We start from the raw sequence: 18,776 nt of genomic DNA, 5'->3' as shown, positions 1-18,776 counted from the left end.
TTATGGAGAAAATTTGATTGGGTCTATTTTTAATATAAATAGGAAGATGGCTTTTAAAATGCTACAAACGTAAAAGGTTTATGTTTGGAATTAAGTCATGAAGGTTTGAAATTAGGAATTGTGCACTCACCGGCTGCTTAGTTACAGTTTTTATAGTACTGGTTAGGAATATGTTTTGTCTATAAAAATCTCTCAATTCTTCGTGACACCTTTATACTCCATTCTCATGCTAGGTTTGAACTTCAGCAGCAGAACTTCTAAAGCCCCCCTTATTTTAAGCACAGGCTGGAGGATCCAGAACAAGGACCTCTGGAGCATTTAAAAAGGTTTAATGGAGTGAATAACACCAATATAGAGAGCTGTCAAAATGTCAAAAGAGGAAGCACATCAAGTAAATGTGATGAAAATGGCAACAGAGAGTGGACAAGGAGGGAAGTGGAAAAACCTTTGCAGAAGAGCAAAAAATCACTCAAATGTTATCAGAATCAGAATCAGAATACTTTATTAATCCCTAGAGAAATTTTGTGGGTTACAGTTGCTAAAGAACAGTAGCATTAACAATAACAAATTAGACTATTTATCAATATAATATGTTAATATATGAGGAATAGCACAATATATACAACAAATACAAGTCACCAAGTAATAAATATTCAGGGTTGACAGATGTGATTATAAATAAATATCAATAAATTGACAGCAACATTACAGAGTAAGAACGAGTATGTGCAAAAAGGATGTAACCATTGCTTGATACCACACTGATAGCAAAATCAAGGGGAGAGTAAGTGACACGACCGCATTATATATGCAACAGGTTGATGAGTGGATGAGATCAGGCAGAAACAACATAAACAGTTCTGAGACATGACAAAAACTATTTACTGGATGTAGACACTCCTCCACTTCATAATTTGCATCTAAATTTGCCATTTACACCTCAAGTTATTAGACACTGCAATTGAGACTTTTCTAGGGAAGAAGTGCAATTTTCATTAACACATAAGTGGAGGAAAGGAAATGTGAGTTTCCAGAAAGATGGCTCGAATAACTTTCAAAGCAAAAAAGCAACAGAGGATCATATAAACAATCCTACAATGAAAGCACACTATTATATAAATGAAGTTACTGATAACATTCACAGTAAAGTTGAAAAGGTAAACTGTGCATATTGACAGTGGTGTGTGAGTTTGAAAACAGAAAATGTAAATCTTGGCTGTTTTTGTTTCATATTAACCTCCTAAGACTGGAACTCTTTCATGGCATGCATTTTTAATTTCTCTTTGCTATTTGGGCTGATTGGGACCTGATGAATGTGAAAACAAAGAATTGCCTGATTTTTATTTTTTACCTGATTTTTGTTTCTGACAAAAATGATCCACATATGAGGACATTCATTTTAAATTTCAAAAGAACAGTGGCAGTATAATGTCCTCGTAAGTGGATATCAGGCCCCTGTGGGGCAAAATTTGTTTTTTTGGGTCTAGACAACCCAAAATGTGATGTCTACATATGTTGACGCCAGGTCCTAGGAGGTTAAGAATTATTTTTTTATTTCTTCTTCACCTTATAAAGTTCAGCATGCTCTTGAAAATGAGCATCACATAGTCTAGAATATGCATGAGATCCACACCAGCCACACAAAAATCAGTTGGTATGAAGGAATTCCAATACTTAATTTGGTATTTTAATATCTAACGCCAGCTTATTAAAAGAAAGGCAGGGACAATGAATCCACACAATGGACAGAGATGGCAAAGAGGAAGGATGCATGGCGGCAATGAAAGCTTTCTTTTTTGAATATAATCGGAGAAGAATATCTCTTATGTAAGGTGATTTTAGACAATATTTTCTTCAACTACAGGAGCTTTTGAAACTTCCCATTTAAACATGTATTCAATGTTATTCAGTCCTGTCTTTTGTGCCACACAGAAATATAGCAGTTTACTGTGCTGTTGCTAACCACAGATAAGCTAGAGGTGAGGTACAGACTGGACAGCAGCAAAGATGCAGAGATACTGAGGAGCAAAGTGAAGAACCTCGCCGACCGACAGCTGCATGTTATTACCATCAGTCGACTGGCAGACGTTGTCTCTATGCAGGTAACACACACGTGCAAACAAAAAGCACTCAACCCGTCTTCTTAGTCAATAATAAACAATAAGTCAGCCTCTGTCAGCGGAAAAAGCAACAGACAGGAGGTTTATGAAATAAAACCTCTCTGAAAATCAGTATTTACATTATATCATTTGTTGTATATACCAAAGTACTTACTAACTATTCAAGTGTTGGCGTTTATTTGAAAGCCCGTTTTGAAGGGAAACCTTTTATTTTCTGTCAGATTGACCAGAATCCCAAAGAGGACTTCAACCTGACATCTGGTGTAGAATTCAATGGCATAAGGTCGCTGGTTCTTGGCAGTGTGCACGGTAAGTGAGACAGCAAGGCCTTTCAGGCTGAAGAGCACTCAGACAGAATATTATTTTTTCTGCTATATCAGACAATAAGGCTTTCAAACCTTTCCTCACTGGTTCCCTCACTGGAGGCGGTGTTGTCTAGACTATAGGGTGTATACGACACAAGGTTTGCTTTCAGTTTTACTGCACAAAATGACAAGAACAAAACTCCTTCCAGGCCAGAAACAACTATTCCCTGCTGTTAACATAACACCAGCTTTACTACAACTTTACAACTTCATTAAGTGCTAACCATAGACAGTATACAAAATGAAAGCTGCTGTGACATCACCCACCGGTTCCTGAAAGACTGAGACGAATGTTTCTGCCATTGCAATCTTGGTTGCATTCAGTTTTCTGTTTTTGAGACTTCTAGATCATCTATGTATATTTTCCCCTTCTGAAAAAACTAAATCAATTGCTTAATATTTTTTAAAGGAATTTTAAAAAAAAAAGCCAGATGCAGCAAAATACATTGCAAGTTAAATTATTTTTATGCAAATTCATCAGATGGCTTAATAAAACTTCTGTTTTATAAACATTTGAATTTTCTGGCAACTATTTAATCATTCAGGCTTTAAAGGGTTAAAGCTGTGTGTCCTGACTCCAGCCAAGCAGCTAAAGCTTGACTTTCAACAAGTAACAAAATCAGTGACCTCAAATGCACTAAGATTCGTTTCAGGGTCACGTCACAGGCAAAAAGTACAGAGGAGACAATGAGCCAAAGAACAGAAAAGCTTCATATGTGTCTTCATGCTTTCTTGAGTATTTTGGGACTTTTTTGTTTTGTTTTGTTGGATCCTCCAGTAACCTTGTTTTTGTTCCCAGCCATTTGTCAGCATTATTTGTCCTTTTTTTAGTCTTTGTATAAAACATTTGATCATTTGTAACAACTAAATGTACGACATTAGCATCTTTAATAGAAGGTTCATTGATGCCAGTTTTTACCTCATAGCGAAACTGCATCAGTAACCTCATCATTGTCATCTTCTCCTAGTAATTATGAGTGCATTGTAGTGGAGTTAATAGACCTCAGACTATTTGGAAGAGAGAAAACCAGACACTGATTATTTGGTCAATACTCTAAATCAGCCGCTGCACCTACCACTTTGAAGCAATATTCTTTCAGCTTGTTTTCTTATTATCTGCTTTTGTTATGCCCAAAGTATTATTTTTCCTTTTTGTTCTTTAGCAGAGTTACAGTAGCACTGCTAAAGCAAAATCAATTTTAAAAAAGTGAAGTAATCACCATCCTTACTGTACATTTTATAAAACATCACAGTCTGTGTGCTTGTCTTTTCTCTATAGATTCTGAAGGGTTGGATCCGGACTTGGCTCAGATTGCTTCTCTGGGTTTCACTGGCTGTCTATCTGCTGTCTTCTTTAACTCCATCAGCCCTCTGAAAGCTGCTCTGCTCCACCCAAAAACTAGTCCAGTTACCGTAACTGGTCCGCTGATCCAGTCCATTTGTGGCTTTACTTCAGCCAACCTCTCTCATGCAACAGAAACCACACACCATCTATCAGGTAAGAGGGTTATTTCCTTGCTCTCTTTATTGGTATTGGAGATTGAAGGAGATTGGAGTGGTGGCAATGATGGTCAAACTGTGTCTCCAACACAGTTTTGTTCTGTCCCTCGCATGGCTTCAGATCACGCAGAGAGAATTTCAGAAGCAGAGCATGTTGTCTGCATGGGGTCATCTGTTTTGAGAGTTGACTGGATTTTCTCTGCTGTTCCTGTATCTGACTTCCTGCTCCCCTTATCTGATTTGTTCAGCTTGAAATGGCTTACATAAAAAAAATAGAGCTGGTGCTGTTTGCGTGACGCAGAGTGATTTGCTTTGAAATCACTGGCTGATTTCTTTTCTTTTCAGGTGCTTTTTATTTTTGTTTCTTTGGACACCTCAGTTTAGGCATCTAATTCAGGCCTCTTTACACTAACTCTGCATGTTGCAAAGTGTCAGTTAGCTTGTGCATGTGCATGTGGCATCAGGAGATCCTTTAAAAGCATCCATATGGGACGAGTTAAGAATGACACCACTGCTACTGCCACATCAGAAATGCCAAAGGACACCCGAGACAGCAAGTGTTTTGCCAAATGAGAATGAAAATTAGAAAGGACTGGTGTGTCATCGGCAGAAAAAGTATTACTTACTTTCACTTTAGACCGTATATGTGTTTAAAACTATTAATACGTTTTGAAAATATAATATTGTGTCTCTACCAATGATATCTGAATTTCTAAAGCTGCACATCCTATTTAATGAGCTGTTGCTTCCTCAGTTGTGTTATATGCAGATCTGGAACCACGCATAACGACTAGGTGAAGACAATCTCGACGTTTCATGGGGCAATTTCTGCTGGATGATGGTTTTTCTGCATTATTCCTGCGACTAGGATAGTGTCAAACATCAGTTTTTTTATGCCAGCCTCTACAGATGTTCTTTTTACAATTGCAAATGCATGTGTCAGGGAAAGGAATTAAATGTAATGACATTATCCTGGTGGTTTGCATAATTAGAACATCATCCAAATAGCTTTGAATATCATCATAAATGCAATGTCTGGTCTCCCCCTGCAGATTTTCAAATAAACACTGCTACAAAAAAAAAGAAAAGAAAGATGCTAAACTGCTTACCACTCAGACTTATCATGTCTCAGGTTTCTGCACAGCGGAGCAACAACAGTCATAAAGGTCATGTGCTATTCTTGTAAAAGTCAGCCTAAACGTATTACAGAAAATAAAGGCATATATTAAAACACAGATTTGTAGTTAGGGGACAACGCTTGGACATGTCTCATCTGTGAAAGCTACAGCATCCTCCACACAGGTCAGATAGTGAGTAGCAAACACATCCTCCAATATTTGTAATGTTCCTTTACCGCACAGCCACGGGATTATGTTTCCCATCAGACTCAAATAATTAATATTACTGAAATTCCTATCATAGGCACTTCTGTGTGGGTGATACCTCTCCAACTTCATGATGTGGATGACTCTAATGCTGTTGTGCACTGCAGTAACGGCTAGAAAATGAGGCAATTAATTTGAACCAGTGGTGAGAGTTTGCGTTGTCATATCCTTCCCCTGTGGTCACTCATCTAATCCACTCTGAAGTCCCACCGTAGATGATTCCTGTTTCCCCCTCTCTGCATTCTCTTTTCAGCATGTCGCAATATCTATTTTTTGCCTCACTAATGGCCATCCTTTGCTTCCTTATTTTTCTTTTTCTCTTATCTATTCTCTGTACTTTATTTCATCATCTTCTTTCAGTTCCCCTGTGATGCTTGTGCTGCAAATTCCCTCTTTTCTCTTTCATATTTTCATTCTCCCTGCACCTTTTCTTCTATGTCTCTGTTCTGCAGGCCAGTCTGGATCAGTGGGAACAGGTCAGCCTTTAGTGAATGCCATCAGGAGTGACTCAGCTCTCATCGGAGGTACTGTGGCAGCAACCTGTTTCAATGTGGCTCTGCCATTATCATCAATCATGAGACAGAAACTGTGTACAAAGCCAACGGGGATAATGTGATGTCAAGTCAGTTAATAGACAGTTTCAAACTTGTTCTCCTATCACATCTTTTTTCCTTTATTGGAATTCATTTATACCTTTCTTTTGACACACCTCAGTGCAGAGGAACTGGCATTGAAATGATGATTAAAACTGAACTGCATGTTGTGCAAATGAAAGCCCACAGCTGCCTCTCAAACAGCTTGACTGTGTCTGAATACACAAAGGAAAACATGGCTAATTAGAATACAAATTACGTTCGACTCCAAGTACAATTCCTGTCAGTTTTTGTTATTGCTAACATCAGTGTAGATACCTTCTAATAGCTCAAATTGCCCAGGGAGCCTGGAGAAAATGTGGACCCTGCAGTACTAATGATGAAGCAAAGCAATTTTGTTTCCTGTGTCTGTTGGGCCACTGACCACTCGCCTTCAGATAGGAGTTTTATTTCATAATGTTTTGTTTCCAGTTTGGCTCTCCGGTGATAATTTATTCCAATTGAAAATAAGACAAAAGCACTCAATTGTAACCAGTTTAGTTTCCTGAATCTGCTTTCACTGTAGAACAGCAATGAATAGTTTCAGCCTTTTTCAGGAGTTTCCAGAGGTTGTGTGTGTCCTGCATTATGATTTGCATAAAGTAGTCCAGATGGTGGGCACATGCCATGAGTCTATAACTGGTTTTATTTCAATATGTAAAGAATTAAGAGAGTTGCAGTTATTTTTACAAGAAGAAATGTTAAGATGTATGCAAACTTGAAGAAACTTTTAATTTCAGCTTTGACAATTAACAGGTGTTAACAATTCATGATGCATAAAACGTTTTTTCTTTTGATCACATACAGTTCTGACATATTTTAAACTGTTGCAGGTATATTTTCAGCAACGTATTATAAAATAATATCTCACCTCCATGTTACACATATGGCTGGGTGTTTCATTAGAGACTGCTGCTCCTTTTTCTCCCGACTCTCTTTCCTTTACTGACAGCTTGTGTACACCGTACTTGTGGTTCTGATGAATTATGTAAAGCAAACAAAAGAAAATCATGACATCCTTAGAACAGGGTGATATGTGCTCTGGCTTTCTGTGGAAGTCTTGTGAAAGACAAAAAATATATACCAATGAGGCCAATTGAAATTTCCTGAAATGTTCAAAACTCAGTCCAATCCACAAATTGCTGGCTTGAGAATTTCACAAGTTTTTCATTAGACATGAAGAAAAAGCAGAAACATAGACTCAAACAGATTGTCTCTACGAACACTGACTTTTAGGGAAAATGCTAGTGTGATACCAAGAAATTATGAACAAGAGTTTTCATTTTTATCAAAGGCAAAAAAATATGCTTTGAATTTCAAAATTACATTTTTAAAACTGTTCCATTAACACTGTTCAGGTGTGTTAATGGAATTGTTCACTGTTCACTTTTTATTTTTGTGAGTCAAATCAGAACTTTTTGATTGCACCTCATAGTTGCATACCCTGTATTTGCTTTTTTAAGTAAGGCTGCCGTTGTCGTATACAGTTTGCATGGAAGAAGTCTCCAACAATTCTCTATGTCTACAGAACTGGAGCCTAAGCTAAGGGATGTTCCTATTGGCTGCTTTAAGGCACTTTAGTATCAGCTTTTCAGACTGAGAAGTTACATCCACTGTTTATGTGAAGTCTATGGTTGATGTCCTTAACATATACTTATATTGCCTCTGCCATACTGTTATAACTTTGTCCATTTATTTGCTTTGCAGGTGTGATAGCTGTGGTGATCTTTGTAACCGTGTCTTCATTAGCCATAATGGCCCGATTCCTCTACAGGAGGAAATGCACATGTCAGCGCCAGGAAGTAAAAACAGTGAAACCCGAAGACAATCCAGAGTTGCCATTCAGAAGTCGGATCACTTCACAGAACGGTCCCACTGAGAACCAGAAGGAATATTTTATTTAAGTGACGGTTCAACTTGCTTCTGACCTGGCAGTGTTGGAGCTGAGGGGACAGACAGAGATAGAGATGCCTTGTCAAGCCTCAGTGCTTTACACAACAAACTGAGCCTGACTACTGGCTCAACAAGACAGGAAGACGCAGACAGAAACTCATGTTCTTTCATTTTGTTTGCTTTGTTTTTGCTTCTATGGTAGTGTTTTTAAACTGAAAAACTGTACATAGAAAATGATGTAAATGTTACAATTCTGACTTTATATCAACCAATCTTGTGATTATTGAAAGAACAGGACAAGAACAGGAATGATGTTGATAATGAATGTCTGCTATTTTATCAGTGAGCTCAGTTCATTTATTTTAATGTTATATTTCATGGTGGGAAAGAAAAGTGTATCTGTTCACAATGAACATGTTTGTGTTCTCTTTTCTTTAACATCTGTTATTCATGCTTCTTTCATTGTTACACAAAGCAAAGTGTGGCTTGTGTTCATTTTCTGAAATCTGTTATCTGAACAAAGGTGGAAACCACAGATTGGTAGAAGTTGAGGTACTGATTTAACTTCTTTGCTCAAGTAAGTAAAAACCAAAAGGCTTTGGTTATGTAAGGACATTGCTGACTATTTTGGTTCAACGATAGCGGACTAATGTCTTCATTTTCTCTCACGGTCACTTTTCTCTAGCGCAGGCATGTCTTTGCTTTCCACTCATATTCCCTGCATATATGTTTTTCGTCTTTCATCTCTATCACATCTTTTTATATCACGCATGATAAACACCAGTAATGGATACACCACACTTCATTACTTCCCGCCTCCGGTTCCTATGAAGGCATTCCACTTTTTGTCCCAATATCATTTTTTTCCTTTTATCTGAAAGTCAGTTAAGTATGAACAACATTTTTATGTATCAACTGGCGCAGACCAAAGGACTATATGAAAAATGTATAACATAAATATTATATTTTGAGCCAAGTACCTCCAACCCACTCTCTGGCCAAATAAAAAACCCAAATTGCTCCTATAAGTTTCACCTTCATTGAAAACAACTTGTTTAGGTTTATCAAGGTTTGGTTTAACAACACAAGAAATATATTGCTGTACTATGTAAAATATTTTGTCAACCCATCACTCCACCCCAATCTCTTTTCTGTGGAAGGTTAGTGAGATTTGAAACACCTCATCTAAATTCTTCAGTTTCTCTCATTGTGTTGATTGCTCTTAGCCGGGAATGGTGTGAAAATTAAATGTAGTGAACCGCTTGCACACACAGTATATGGTCATGTTTTTGCTGAGAACATTGTAAGTTGTCTTTTTCTATGGTGTATTTTAAGCAAGGACTGGATTTCAGTTTTATTGTATTTTCTCTTTTCATCCCAGATGTCATTAGATTTTATTAGCTGATTCAGCAGCATCTTCGTGTGCAAGTTAAAAATTTTCATTAAAAAAGTGAGTAAATGACCCCTACGATAAACCCGAGTTGAACTGAGGAGAAGTCGTGGAAGTGTGTTTCAGTGATGGCACCAAATGCTTGAAGACGATGCAGGGCATGCTGGGAAAAACGACATAGCTTTATCACTCCACTACATGTAGAAGCATGCAGACGGGCCTGGAGGATGTGGATGTAATGAAGAACAGAAGACCAAATAATAATGTTGATTAAATGCAAAACCACAGACTAAAGAGGACACTGAATCAGTTTATATAGTGTGAACTCTTTAGTGAATGTCGTGTTGAGTTGTTTTGAAGAGTACTTTTCAAGGTGGTGTTGATAGGTTTGGTTCTCTTCTAGTAGTGCTTCACTTCTGAACTATAGCAGCACAATCCTTTTTAATCGTACTGAAGGTTTACTGTGGTGTTAGTGAGTTAGAGTGACCTGCTGTTAGAGTTTAATTTGTACAGCTATTTTAGTAACAAACACGGTTTTTTGTCGTTGAATTGAAAATAAATGATCTTTTTCTGAAGTGGCTTTATCTTTTCTTTCACCTGAATTATAACCCTGCAATTTTATTGCATTATTAACCTTTTTGTTCTGTTACTGAAGCTGTAATTTTTCCATCACTGACTCCATTAACATGAGCACAGTCTCTGCGAAATGGTACAGAGTAGAGTTGAATCGATGAACATGAGCTTTAGAGCTTGATCAATGAGCGGCTTTTAGTACTTGCAAGACGCTCCATCAATTGAGATTTAGACAGCTAATGTCTGAATCAATTATTTCTCTGTTAAATTAAGTCGAAACAGCAAATTTAATTACCATACATTTACATCTCTGAATGTTAGACTCTATAAAAGTTAGGTGGGACTTTTTCTTCGCCATGTGACATTTCTAATGGATATGAATATGCATCTATCTGCAGAGAGGAGATAACTTCACCGTTTGCTGCTTTGTGATGCATTCAGGTGCAGAAGATGTCGATGTGCACCTAGCCTCTCTCCGAGCTATAACAATAACACGTGAACACAAAGCTTTGACATGACTGTGCTTCCCACGATTGCTGTCCACCTACTTTGTATGCACTCACACACATACACACACATGCCATGACGATTCAGGTGACAGCAGCTGGGTGGTTGTCAGCAGGTATTATTTACAGGAAGAGACACATCGGTGCCTCTAATAGCACCTCATTAGGGAGAACAAGAAAAGGACTTGTTGTAATGACACATGCTGCGGCACTCGGAGGGAAACAAATCAGATCACGAGTCAAGATTATTGTCAGTTATTTGAGGTAAAGCAAGTTTTCAGCAATGTGTGAATGCGTGACAAGGCTGATGTTATTCTGATTGCTTAAATTAGATTTAATGATTACCTAAGGAGATACTGACACCAAAACTGTGAGTTTGGTTTGGTTTGAGAAATTGCTATTGTTTTTGTAAGCCAATGAAGCAGATGGAATCTGATTTTCTAAGAAGGCGAGGGAAGAAAAACAGAATCGACTATTATTGCATGGTGATGGAAAGACTGTCTAAAAGCTTTTTTTAAGCTTTAATTTAATAGGGACAATGTAGTTTAACACTGGTCCAAAACAGAGCATGGAACTGATGTACTGCACAGAGTTTACAAGTATTGCTTTTTTCCAGCTGTGGTCCCCTATTGGGCTTTTGTATACATAGTACACAGATAGAGAAGATTTACAGTGTTTAATTACATAAAGCCAAAATACACCATATTCACAAGACCATTGTGATACCAATCATCTCTGATTGGGGTTTTAGGTTTTGTCAAGTCAGCAGTAATCTCCTCAGACACGCTTGGGAAGTACTTAAACTGTAAAAAGCAGTACATTATATATACAGTCTGGATTACAGACAGCCATGTGTAATTTGTAAATCTCATGGGAGTTTACCAATATAAACTCACTTACTTGTGTAAAAATTCCCATCATCATAAATACCATCATCACTGACTTTGTGTTTCTGCATGCACTGTAAACATGAGGGAGAAAAGGGTGTCCACAATGTGCATGCAGGTTTTTGATACTGTAAGAATCTGCTGTTGACAGACTCGAGATCCTGCTGTGACTCGTGTCAGCTGGTCAGCGATGTTAAAGAAACCTCGCTGACAGCATGCAGACCTTCTGTGCTTGCACACCAACAGTGATGTCATTGGGGTCAGCAGCACGCAGGCCACAGGCGGGACTGCTCAGGCGAGACAATTTTTGTGTGTGATGATTTTGGGGCTGAAGAAGTCAACGGGGACACAATGAGACAGGGACCACGAGAATCATAGGAACAGCTGCTTCTTCTTTTTCTTTCTTTAAACCTCCACCACATTAGTGACCACAGCAGGGTTATTATTCTGTCCTCCCTTCTTTTAACTTCTACTTTTCTGAATTGTGTGATTGCAGCACCCGTGGGACAAATCACACACCGGTTCCCATTGATGTCCATTCTTCATATAAGATACTGACAGCAATATCACCGCCATGTGGCCTCTTAAAAGTGGATGTAAAATTAGCGCATGCAAAATTATTTCGTGGTTACAACCTGCAGATCAAAACAGCATCATAACTACCTGCCATTTACTATTTTTGCATTTGGATCGAGTGCTACTAGCTTATCATTAATCTTTTTCTCAGTCTTTTTGCACAACCCACTGTCATTGTTTGTTTTGCACAACCACCATCATTGTTGCACTTTCTATTGCACTGGTATGTCTGCACTGTCTTGTGTGTGTATCGATCTGTTCTGACTGGTGTTGCGCTGTTTTTGTTTTTTGCATTTTTTGCACACTTGCAATATATGTAGTCCTGTGCTGATTCTCTGTTATATATTATATGTAGCACCATGGTCTTGGAGGAATGTTATCTCGCTTCATTGTGTACTGTAACAGTGCACGTTTGAAATGACAATACAGCCACTTGACTTGACTTGATCTCTTATCTTTGGGGCAGAGCATGACGGGTTGTCAGCTAACTGGATGGTAAATGGCTCTTCCAGGCCATATATCATATCATTTGTGTTTAGTGTTGAATAAAATTGAATTAAATTGTTTGGATTGGAAAATGTGGCGTATAGATGTGTGTATAATCCGTATTACAACTGTTTCTTTGTTTTTTAAACACAATTACACTGAGCCTGAAGTATTCAAGGAGCTGCAGTTTGTGGGACCTCAACACTGGCGGTTCAGTTGAATTTGTGGGGACTGACTCACTTTTGGAGCTTGCCTCAAGTGGCCACTATGTAACTACTGGAATAAGTGTAACCACTTTAGTAGCAGTCCCACACGTGATTTATTTTGGATGTTTTGCTGATGCAGATGGTGTTTGTTGTCTGTCTCGTTTGGCTCTGTAACATTTTTTTCCTCAGTCAATGACTTGTTTTTGTTGAGAGTTAATTTAAATGGCCCTTCTGAAAGTCTAACAGTCTTTTATGGTTTATAGAAATGGCCCCAAACTGCAATGAGTCTTTGGGGAATATCTATGAGATTATTTTATTTGAACATCAGATGCATAGCTGAACTGAGATAAAACTGAGCTTGGCTGCAATGAAGAATGAATATACCCAGGGGATGTCACTAATCTGTAACTCCCAAATAACAGCTCTAGAGGACAACTTTTAATCAGAGTGTTTGAAGATGTGACTGAGTCTCTTTGTGAGTGAAAAGCACAAGAAATGGGTGTTTTTTTTTAAACGAAGTGGATTTAGCCACAAAAAATATTACTTAGAAACAGCTGGTTTCACAGGATTTCTTGTTAAGTGTGACTTGTAAAATTATATATATATGTGTATATATATATAGTAGGGTGGGGTGCACTTACTTACTCACTCAAGTTTGTGAGGAAGTGGAGTCCAATTTTTTGTGCGGCACGCCCTTTTGTGTGAACCTGAAAAAGAAACTCTGGGTTAAAGAAAGTTGATGACCACCAATGTGATACCACTTAACCATACTATAACCAGAGATTTAGCCAGTTAACACAAAGCCTGGCTTTCTTCATCATGGATGAGATCATTTGTCATTTCATGGACATATTAACAACATCATTGTGAACAAAAACAAAACTATTGGTCCTCATCACTGGCTCTGTCCAAATGTTGTAAAAAATTTTGGAGGGTAATTCAAACTACAGCAATCACACATCTTTGCTGGCTTGGGTTCCTGAAATCTCAAATGAATGCATAAAACTTATCAGTGCTTAAACAGATCCATTATTCATATTCCTAAGGTAACCACAAACATTTTTGAAATAGCTCAGTCTTTGATTGCTTACTTCAAAAAAGCCCCCTTGCTTCTGAGTGGATGAATACATTGGCCTTTTGCAGAGCTGTTGCGCAAGACAGGTCAGGACTAATTAACATTTCTAAAGATCCTGCTCACCTTTGTTTAAAGATGTTTTAAAATACATTTGCAGAGTTAAATTTTCCCAAGTTTCTCCTTGTTTTCTGTTTTTACACAGTACAAACTTAAAGTAAACTCTGATTTGAAGATGTAGCTTCACAACAGCATGTTCAAAGCTCATCCACTTCCACATCGCCTGTGGTAGTAACATAGTGAAACTTGGCAAGCAGCTGTAATCAGGTCCGAGTATTTGATCAGCAGCTCTTCAATAAAGAAGACTTTATTGAACAGACTGAATTCTAAAAGCAGTAAAAGTTCAGTTTGAGTTTATACTTTAAAAATGCGGTGCAGTCAGTTCGGAGGTGGTAGACTCAACTTTTGACAAGGAGAATGGAGTTCAGCTCTCATCTGACATCAGTATTAAGTTTTGGTTTCAGTTCCTTTTTAAGCTTTCCAAAAGTACTTTGTGTGGTTAGCAAAAGATCTGGTCTGAGTTCAAATACACTCTTTTTACAGAATATAAAACATTCAGTGGCTTTTGTCCCACAGTGAAATGAAAAGCTGATGCACACAAAGATCTATATTCTAGGCGCTGCCATGTGTCTGTGCCTTTTTTTTTTTTTTTTTCTTTCTCTTTTTTTTCTTGATGTGATGGACTGTTCCCCAGACTCGCACGCGTCCGTACGCAGACTTTATCGATACTGTTTTTTTCCCAGCACGTTTAGATCTTTTTCTCACCTGTTTGATGTTTAACATCTTAAATTTAAAGCAGCTTCTATGAGCTGCTTTTACGGCGACTCCAAGGTGACCAGTGTGTGTTAGACTTTGCTGTAACAGATATATTGTTTTTTTTTTTGTTTTTTTTTGTTTTGTTTTTTTTTAAAAGGTTCCTTCATGTAATAATCTGCTAGAGGGTGTGGGGGGGCCACAGCCCCGTCCTCCAGGGCGTGAAGCAGGTGTGGAGGAGATCAAAACTCCAGACATCCAGAGGCCCCCAGAACACAAGAGACCAAGGAAGACCAACAGAGGGGCAGCTGCGCCACTGTCCCGGAAAGAGCTGAGGAGAGTCCCAGATGAGGGCTCACTCAGCAGCCGCGGAGCAGAAGCCAGGGGGAGTTGCAGTGACGCGCCCGTGAGCTCCGCCGGCAGCCAGCTGCGCCTGAGTGACCGAGCCCCAGGCCGAGAGGCCGGGGGCACCCCACCTCCGAAGTGGCCCGAGCGAGCCCCAGGCTCCAGGCCCCGATAAGCGGCCGCCAAGGAGTGAGCCGGTGTGTACCTGGACGCCCATCCCCGGACACAAAGAACCACCAACGCACCGATGTCTGAGGGGGTCCGCCACTGGCAGGGGAAGTGGTGGTAGGGGGAGATAGGCCTCCAAACCTTGGAGGGCCTGAGATGTCCCCAGAGAGGTGGCGCCTGACACCCAACCTGACATATAGACACAGACATACAGGCACACACAGATACAAACATCCATTCCCACCCTCATGCTCTCATATGCACTCACTCCACACTCAACCAACGTGGAGACATACATAAAGAGACGTTGTACACACGATCACACTCCCCAAGCGTACTCTACAAACCGGGTCTAGGTGCCCCCGCCCCTGGAGGGGGGAACTGCACCCAGACCCAGGTGGTGTTTCCCTTTTCCCTGCGGTGGGGGGAGGCAGACCGCCCCGACTCCGCAGCAGCAGGAAGGCTCCACACTCCAGACCGCAGTCGGACGGCCAACTCCTCCTCCTAGTCCTAGCCCCCCTGCTCCAGCAGGTCGCAGAGAACGGGGGTGAGAGAAGACTCCGAACCTCCCTCCACCCGCTCATTGTAATGTTGATGCATGTGTGTTCTAAGGTGCATTTAAAACCCAGGAGGGCTTGGAGCTACCTGCCAGAGAGCAGCAGGTAAGCGCATGGTCCCTCCTGCTAGCCCTCAATGTCTACGTGTATTTAAAATTGAGAGGTGGGCAACGATGCCAGGGGTGGGGTGTACACCCTGATGGTACTTTGGACTCCGTGTATCGTGCCCACCCCCAAGATCCTATATGTATGTGTAATGAGAGTGTGAGTAATGTGAATGTCTAAGTTGTGGGATAAAATTGAGGCAGAGGCAGCCAGAAGGGGACAGGGGGGGGGGGGGGGGGGTAGCCTCCTCTGCACCCTGGTGACATACCCCTACTCCAAGGCCCTGCATGTGTGGGTGGTTGTGGTGGAGCGGGAAGAGGGAGGCAGCTGGAGATGGGGAGGGAAGGAAGGGAGGGGCAGGTGACCCCTCCCTGGGGCCAGCTCCCCCGCTGACCCCAGTAGGCACCCCCATACTCCGCGACCCGGAGTATGTGCCTTTTAAAAGTCAGCGCACTGTTGGTCTGTTTGCCCACCCTAAGTGACTTTCTAACTCTGTCGAGTTTAGGACTTTTTTACATCATGTTATGCTTAATTTATGTCACTGCAGTTGTGTCTAATTTCATAGATATTACTCTACACAATGCCTACTACTTTTCATTTCTTTTAATAATCAGTTTCAATTTAATTATTCACTTCACTTTAAATAACACAACCCACTACGTCAAAGCACTTGAAAGTGGGAAGGAAAAACCTCCTTTTAACAGACAGAAACCTCGAGCAGAACCAGGCTCAGAGTGGGGTGAAGGGAAAGATGGAAAGAGTACAGACCAAGAGAGACAGGACAAAAGACACAATATACAAGAGATCCCAAGTTTAATAATTACTAATGATTAAATATAGTAGTGAAGCAGAAACACACAGGAAGTCAAAAAGAACTATATGATGTTTAGGAGCATTTTTTGGATGAACTTGTAATGTTACTAATTATCATTTTATCACTGCCTTCCACAAAAGTAGTCAGGGCACCTCTGCACAAGCTTGATTCACTCATTACAAAACCGTCTCACATGACTTTTTGTAACACCGACTAATTGTGTTATGTGCATCAAGTGTGTGTCTACATATCACATTTTCAGTCATGCAAATATTCATTAAACACCGATAGGAGGTTCAGAGTGACGGTATGCTCGCAAGGGGACGTTCCAGCTCCACCACGGTCACCCACATGCAGTGATTTTCACTCTGCATATAATCGTCTTTGCAGCAGCATCTGTGTTCAAGTTACACCTCTCCATACATATTTATAACCACTCGAGAGACAGCTGGGTTATGTGCTAAGTTTCCTCTCCTCTGCTGTGTAATTCAGTCTCGGTGGCTACAATACATCAGTAATGCTGTTTATGGCTCAAGGTCAGGGCCAAATGTCCACAGAGATGAGGCGGTGATGGATTACTGCTTTTCAGAGTCTTGAACTCTGTGGAACAGTGACAGATTTCAGCAAATCAAAAAAGACATTTTATTGACGCCTCAGACCTCTCAAAGTAAAACAACCTAAAAGTTTTCCTGTGTGTGCCTTCATTTGTCTTTTACCCAATCTGCTCCATCTAGATAATCAACAATCTCTTCAATTGTACAGAGCGCTTTAGTCTCTGAGCTCACTGTTAGAGTTTACATGTCCACCTGAAAGCAAAAAACGCTAAGCTTTGGAAAACACAGTCTGTGCAACCTGTTCTGTTTTTAAACACCACAAAGCACAAAGATAATGTGGATAAATGTGTAAAAGGTATATTGTTCGTGGTGCAGGGTGTATTGTGGTGGTGATTGTTGTTTGTGTTGGTTTTAGCATGTGTCTCTTTGCAGATTTGAGCATGATAAACAGTCAGATTCAGCATGGCGCACTGTTCATGCATTAAAAAAGTTCTCTTTGGTTTCACTGAGCTTCTAGTGCTCGTTCTTTTCCTCTTTTTAATTAGGCTAAGTTCTTTATTCTTGAGTCTTTGGTTTTTCATTTGACTTGATGATCAGTCTAGTGATAAAATTGAGTTTTGTAATCGTGTTTTGGTTTATGGTTTAATTTTTTTTTCTCTAAAAAGAAGAGGAAAGAAGACAATGGATGGATGGATGGATGGATGGATGTTTTACTTCCCTCAGTGTTCCTGTCTGTCTTGTCTCTTTGTTTTCATGTTCTAATGCGAGTCTTCTTGTTTACATACTCCAAGCAGGTGTCTTTTCCGTTGCTTCTTGTTTTACTTTGAAGATCAGCCTTCTATGTCTGTCATATGTCTATTATGTGTGCACCTACATGTGTTTATCTTTTTCATCTATTAATATTATTACTATTAATAATAATGTTTTCTTGTTTTTTAATGAGTGCCATGGGGATTGACGATTTTTATTCTGTTGTGCTGGTTACAATGACAATAAAGTTATTCTATTCTAGTCTAGTCTATTCTATTTTATATCCTAATTTACCTCCTGTCGTTGTAATCCATGATTCCTAATTGTTCCCCGTCTGTTAACTGTGTGCACCTGTGCCTAATCGGCTGTCTCCACTTTCCTAATCAGCCCTCTGTGTATATATAGTCCTGTGTTACCCTCACTCTCTGTCAGTGTCTCTTGTGCACAGCTGGTTTCTCACTGCCCGCTGACAGTCTATGACTTTTATACCTTTGTTATGTTCACATTTTGGTTTTTCCTGCATGATAGATAGCTTGATTTCACTGCAATCTACAGTGTCCGGCGTTTGGTTCCCTACTCCTGCACTTTATCTGACTAAACCTGTTGGAATTACTTGAAATTATATTTGCCTGTGATTTTAAATCACTCTCTCAGAATAGTTTACTCTAATCTGACTAATGTAATCACTGTTTAAATAAAAGTAATTGGCCTAATGTGTCATTTATACTATAATTGTGATTGCTAGTGATGGCCAAATGAAGCTTTCCGAAGCACTGAAGCTTGTATTGAAAAACGGTTCATTACTCGAAGCTTTTCAACACAGTCCTCTCCGGTGACATCTGGTGGTGAAAATTTTGAAGAGCAGCTTGAATCTGCAAAATAAAACGGACTGCTCAATTATCACTGCTCACTCAAGAGTGGAGTTCTCTCTGATATTGGGCCACCGTTCCGTTGCTTTGAACATGTAATTGGTTTTGTTTTCTCGATTGGGGGGCTGAAAAAAATGTAATGCGTATTTGCGTAATACATTTTGATCAATAAACTTTCCCTATTTAAACATGCACTATGGTGTGGCCTTT

The 18,776-nt window shown here is 39.7% G+C and overlaps 1 protein-coding gene across 3 annotated transcripts in view; it reads left to right on the top strand.

The window, feature by feature from the left end:
* LOC308388062 (contactin-associated protein-like 4) overlaps positions 1–9,834 on the top strand; it is a 95,132-nt gene extending 85,298 nt beyond the window's left edge. For 2 of the 3 annotated variants that reach the window (XM_080868536.1, XM_080868537.1), the window contains exons 21-25: positions 1,969–2,102; positions 2,342–2,429; positions 3,765–3,983; positions 5,823–5,894; positions 7,710–9,834. In XM_080868536.1, the coding sequence (XP_080724662.1) occupies positions 1,969–2,102; positions 2,342–2,429; positions 3,765–3,983; positions 5,823–5,894; positions 7,710–7,906 (710 nt within the window). In that variant the 3' untranslated portion in view covers positions 7,907–9,834. Of the gene's footprint in view, positions 1–1,968; positions 2,103–2,341; positions 2,430–3,764; positions 3,984–5,730; positions 5,895–7,709 lie in introns of those variants that run through there. The other variant, XM_080868538.1, reaches the window with a different exon arrangement.
* Positions 9,835–18,776: the final 8,942 nt, after the last annotated feature.

Source organism: Rhamphochromis sp. 'chilingali' (assembly GCF_963969265.1).
Source record: "Rhamphochromis sp. 'chilingali' genome assembly, chromosome: 20".
Taxonomy (NCBI): Eukaryota; Metazoa; Chordata; class Actinopteri; order Cichliformes; family Cichlidae; genus Rhamphochromis; species Rhamphochromis sp. 'chilingali'.
The sequence above is the reverse complement of the archived record's forward strand: the minus strand, read 5'-3'. Positions and strand labels throughout refer to the sequence as shown.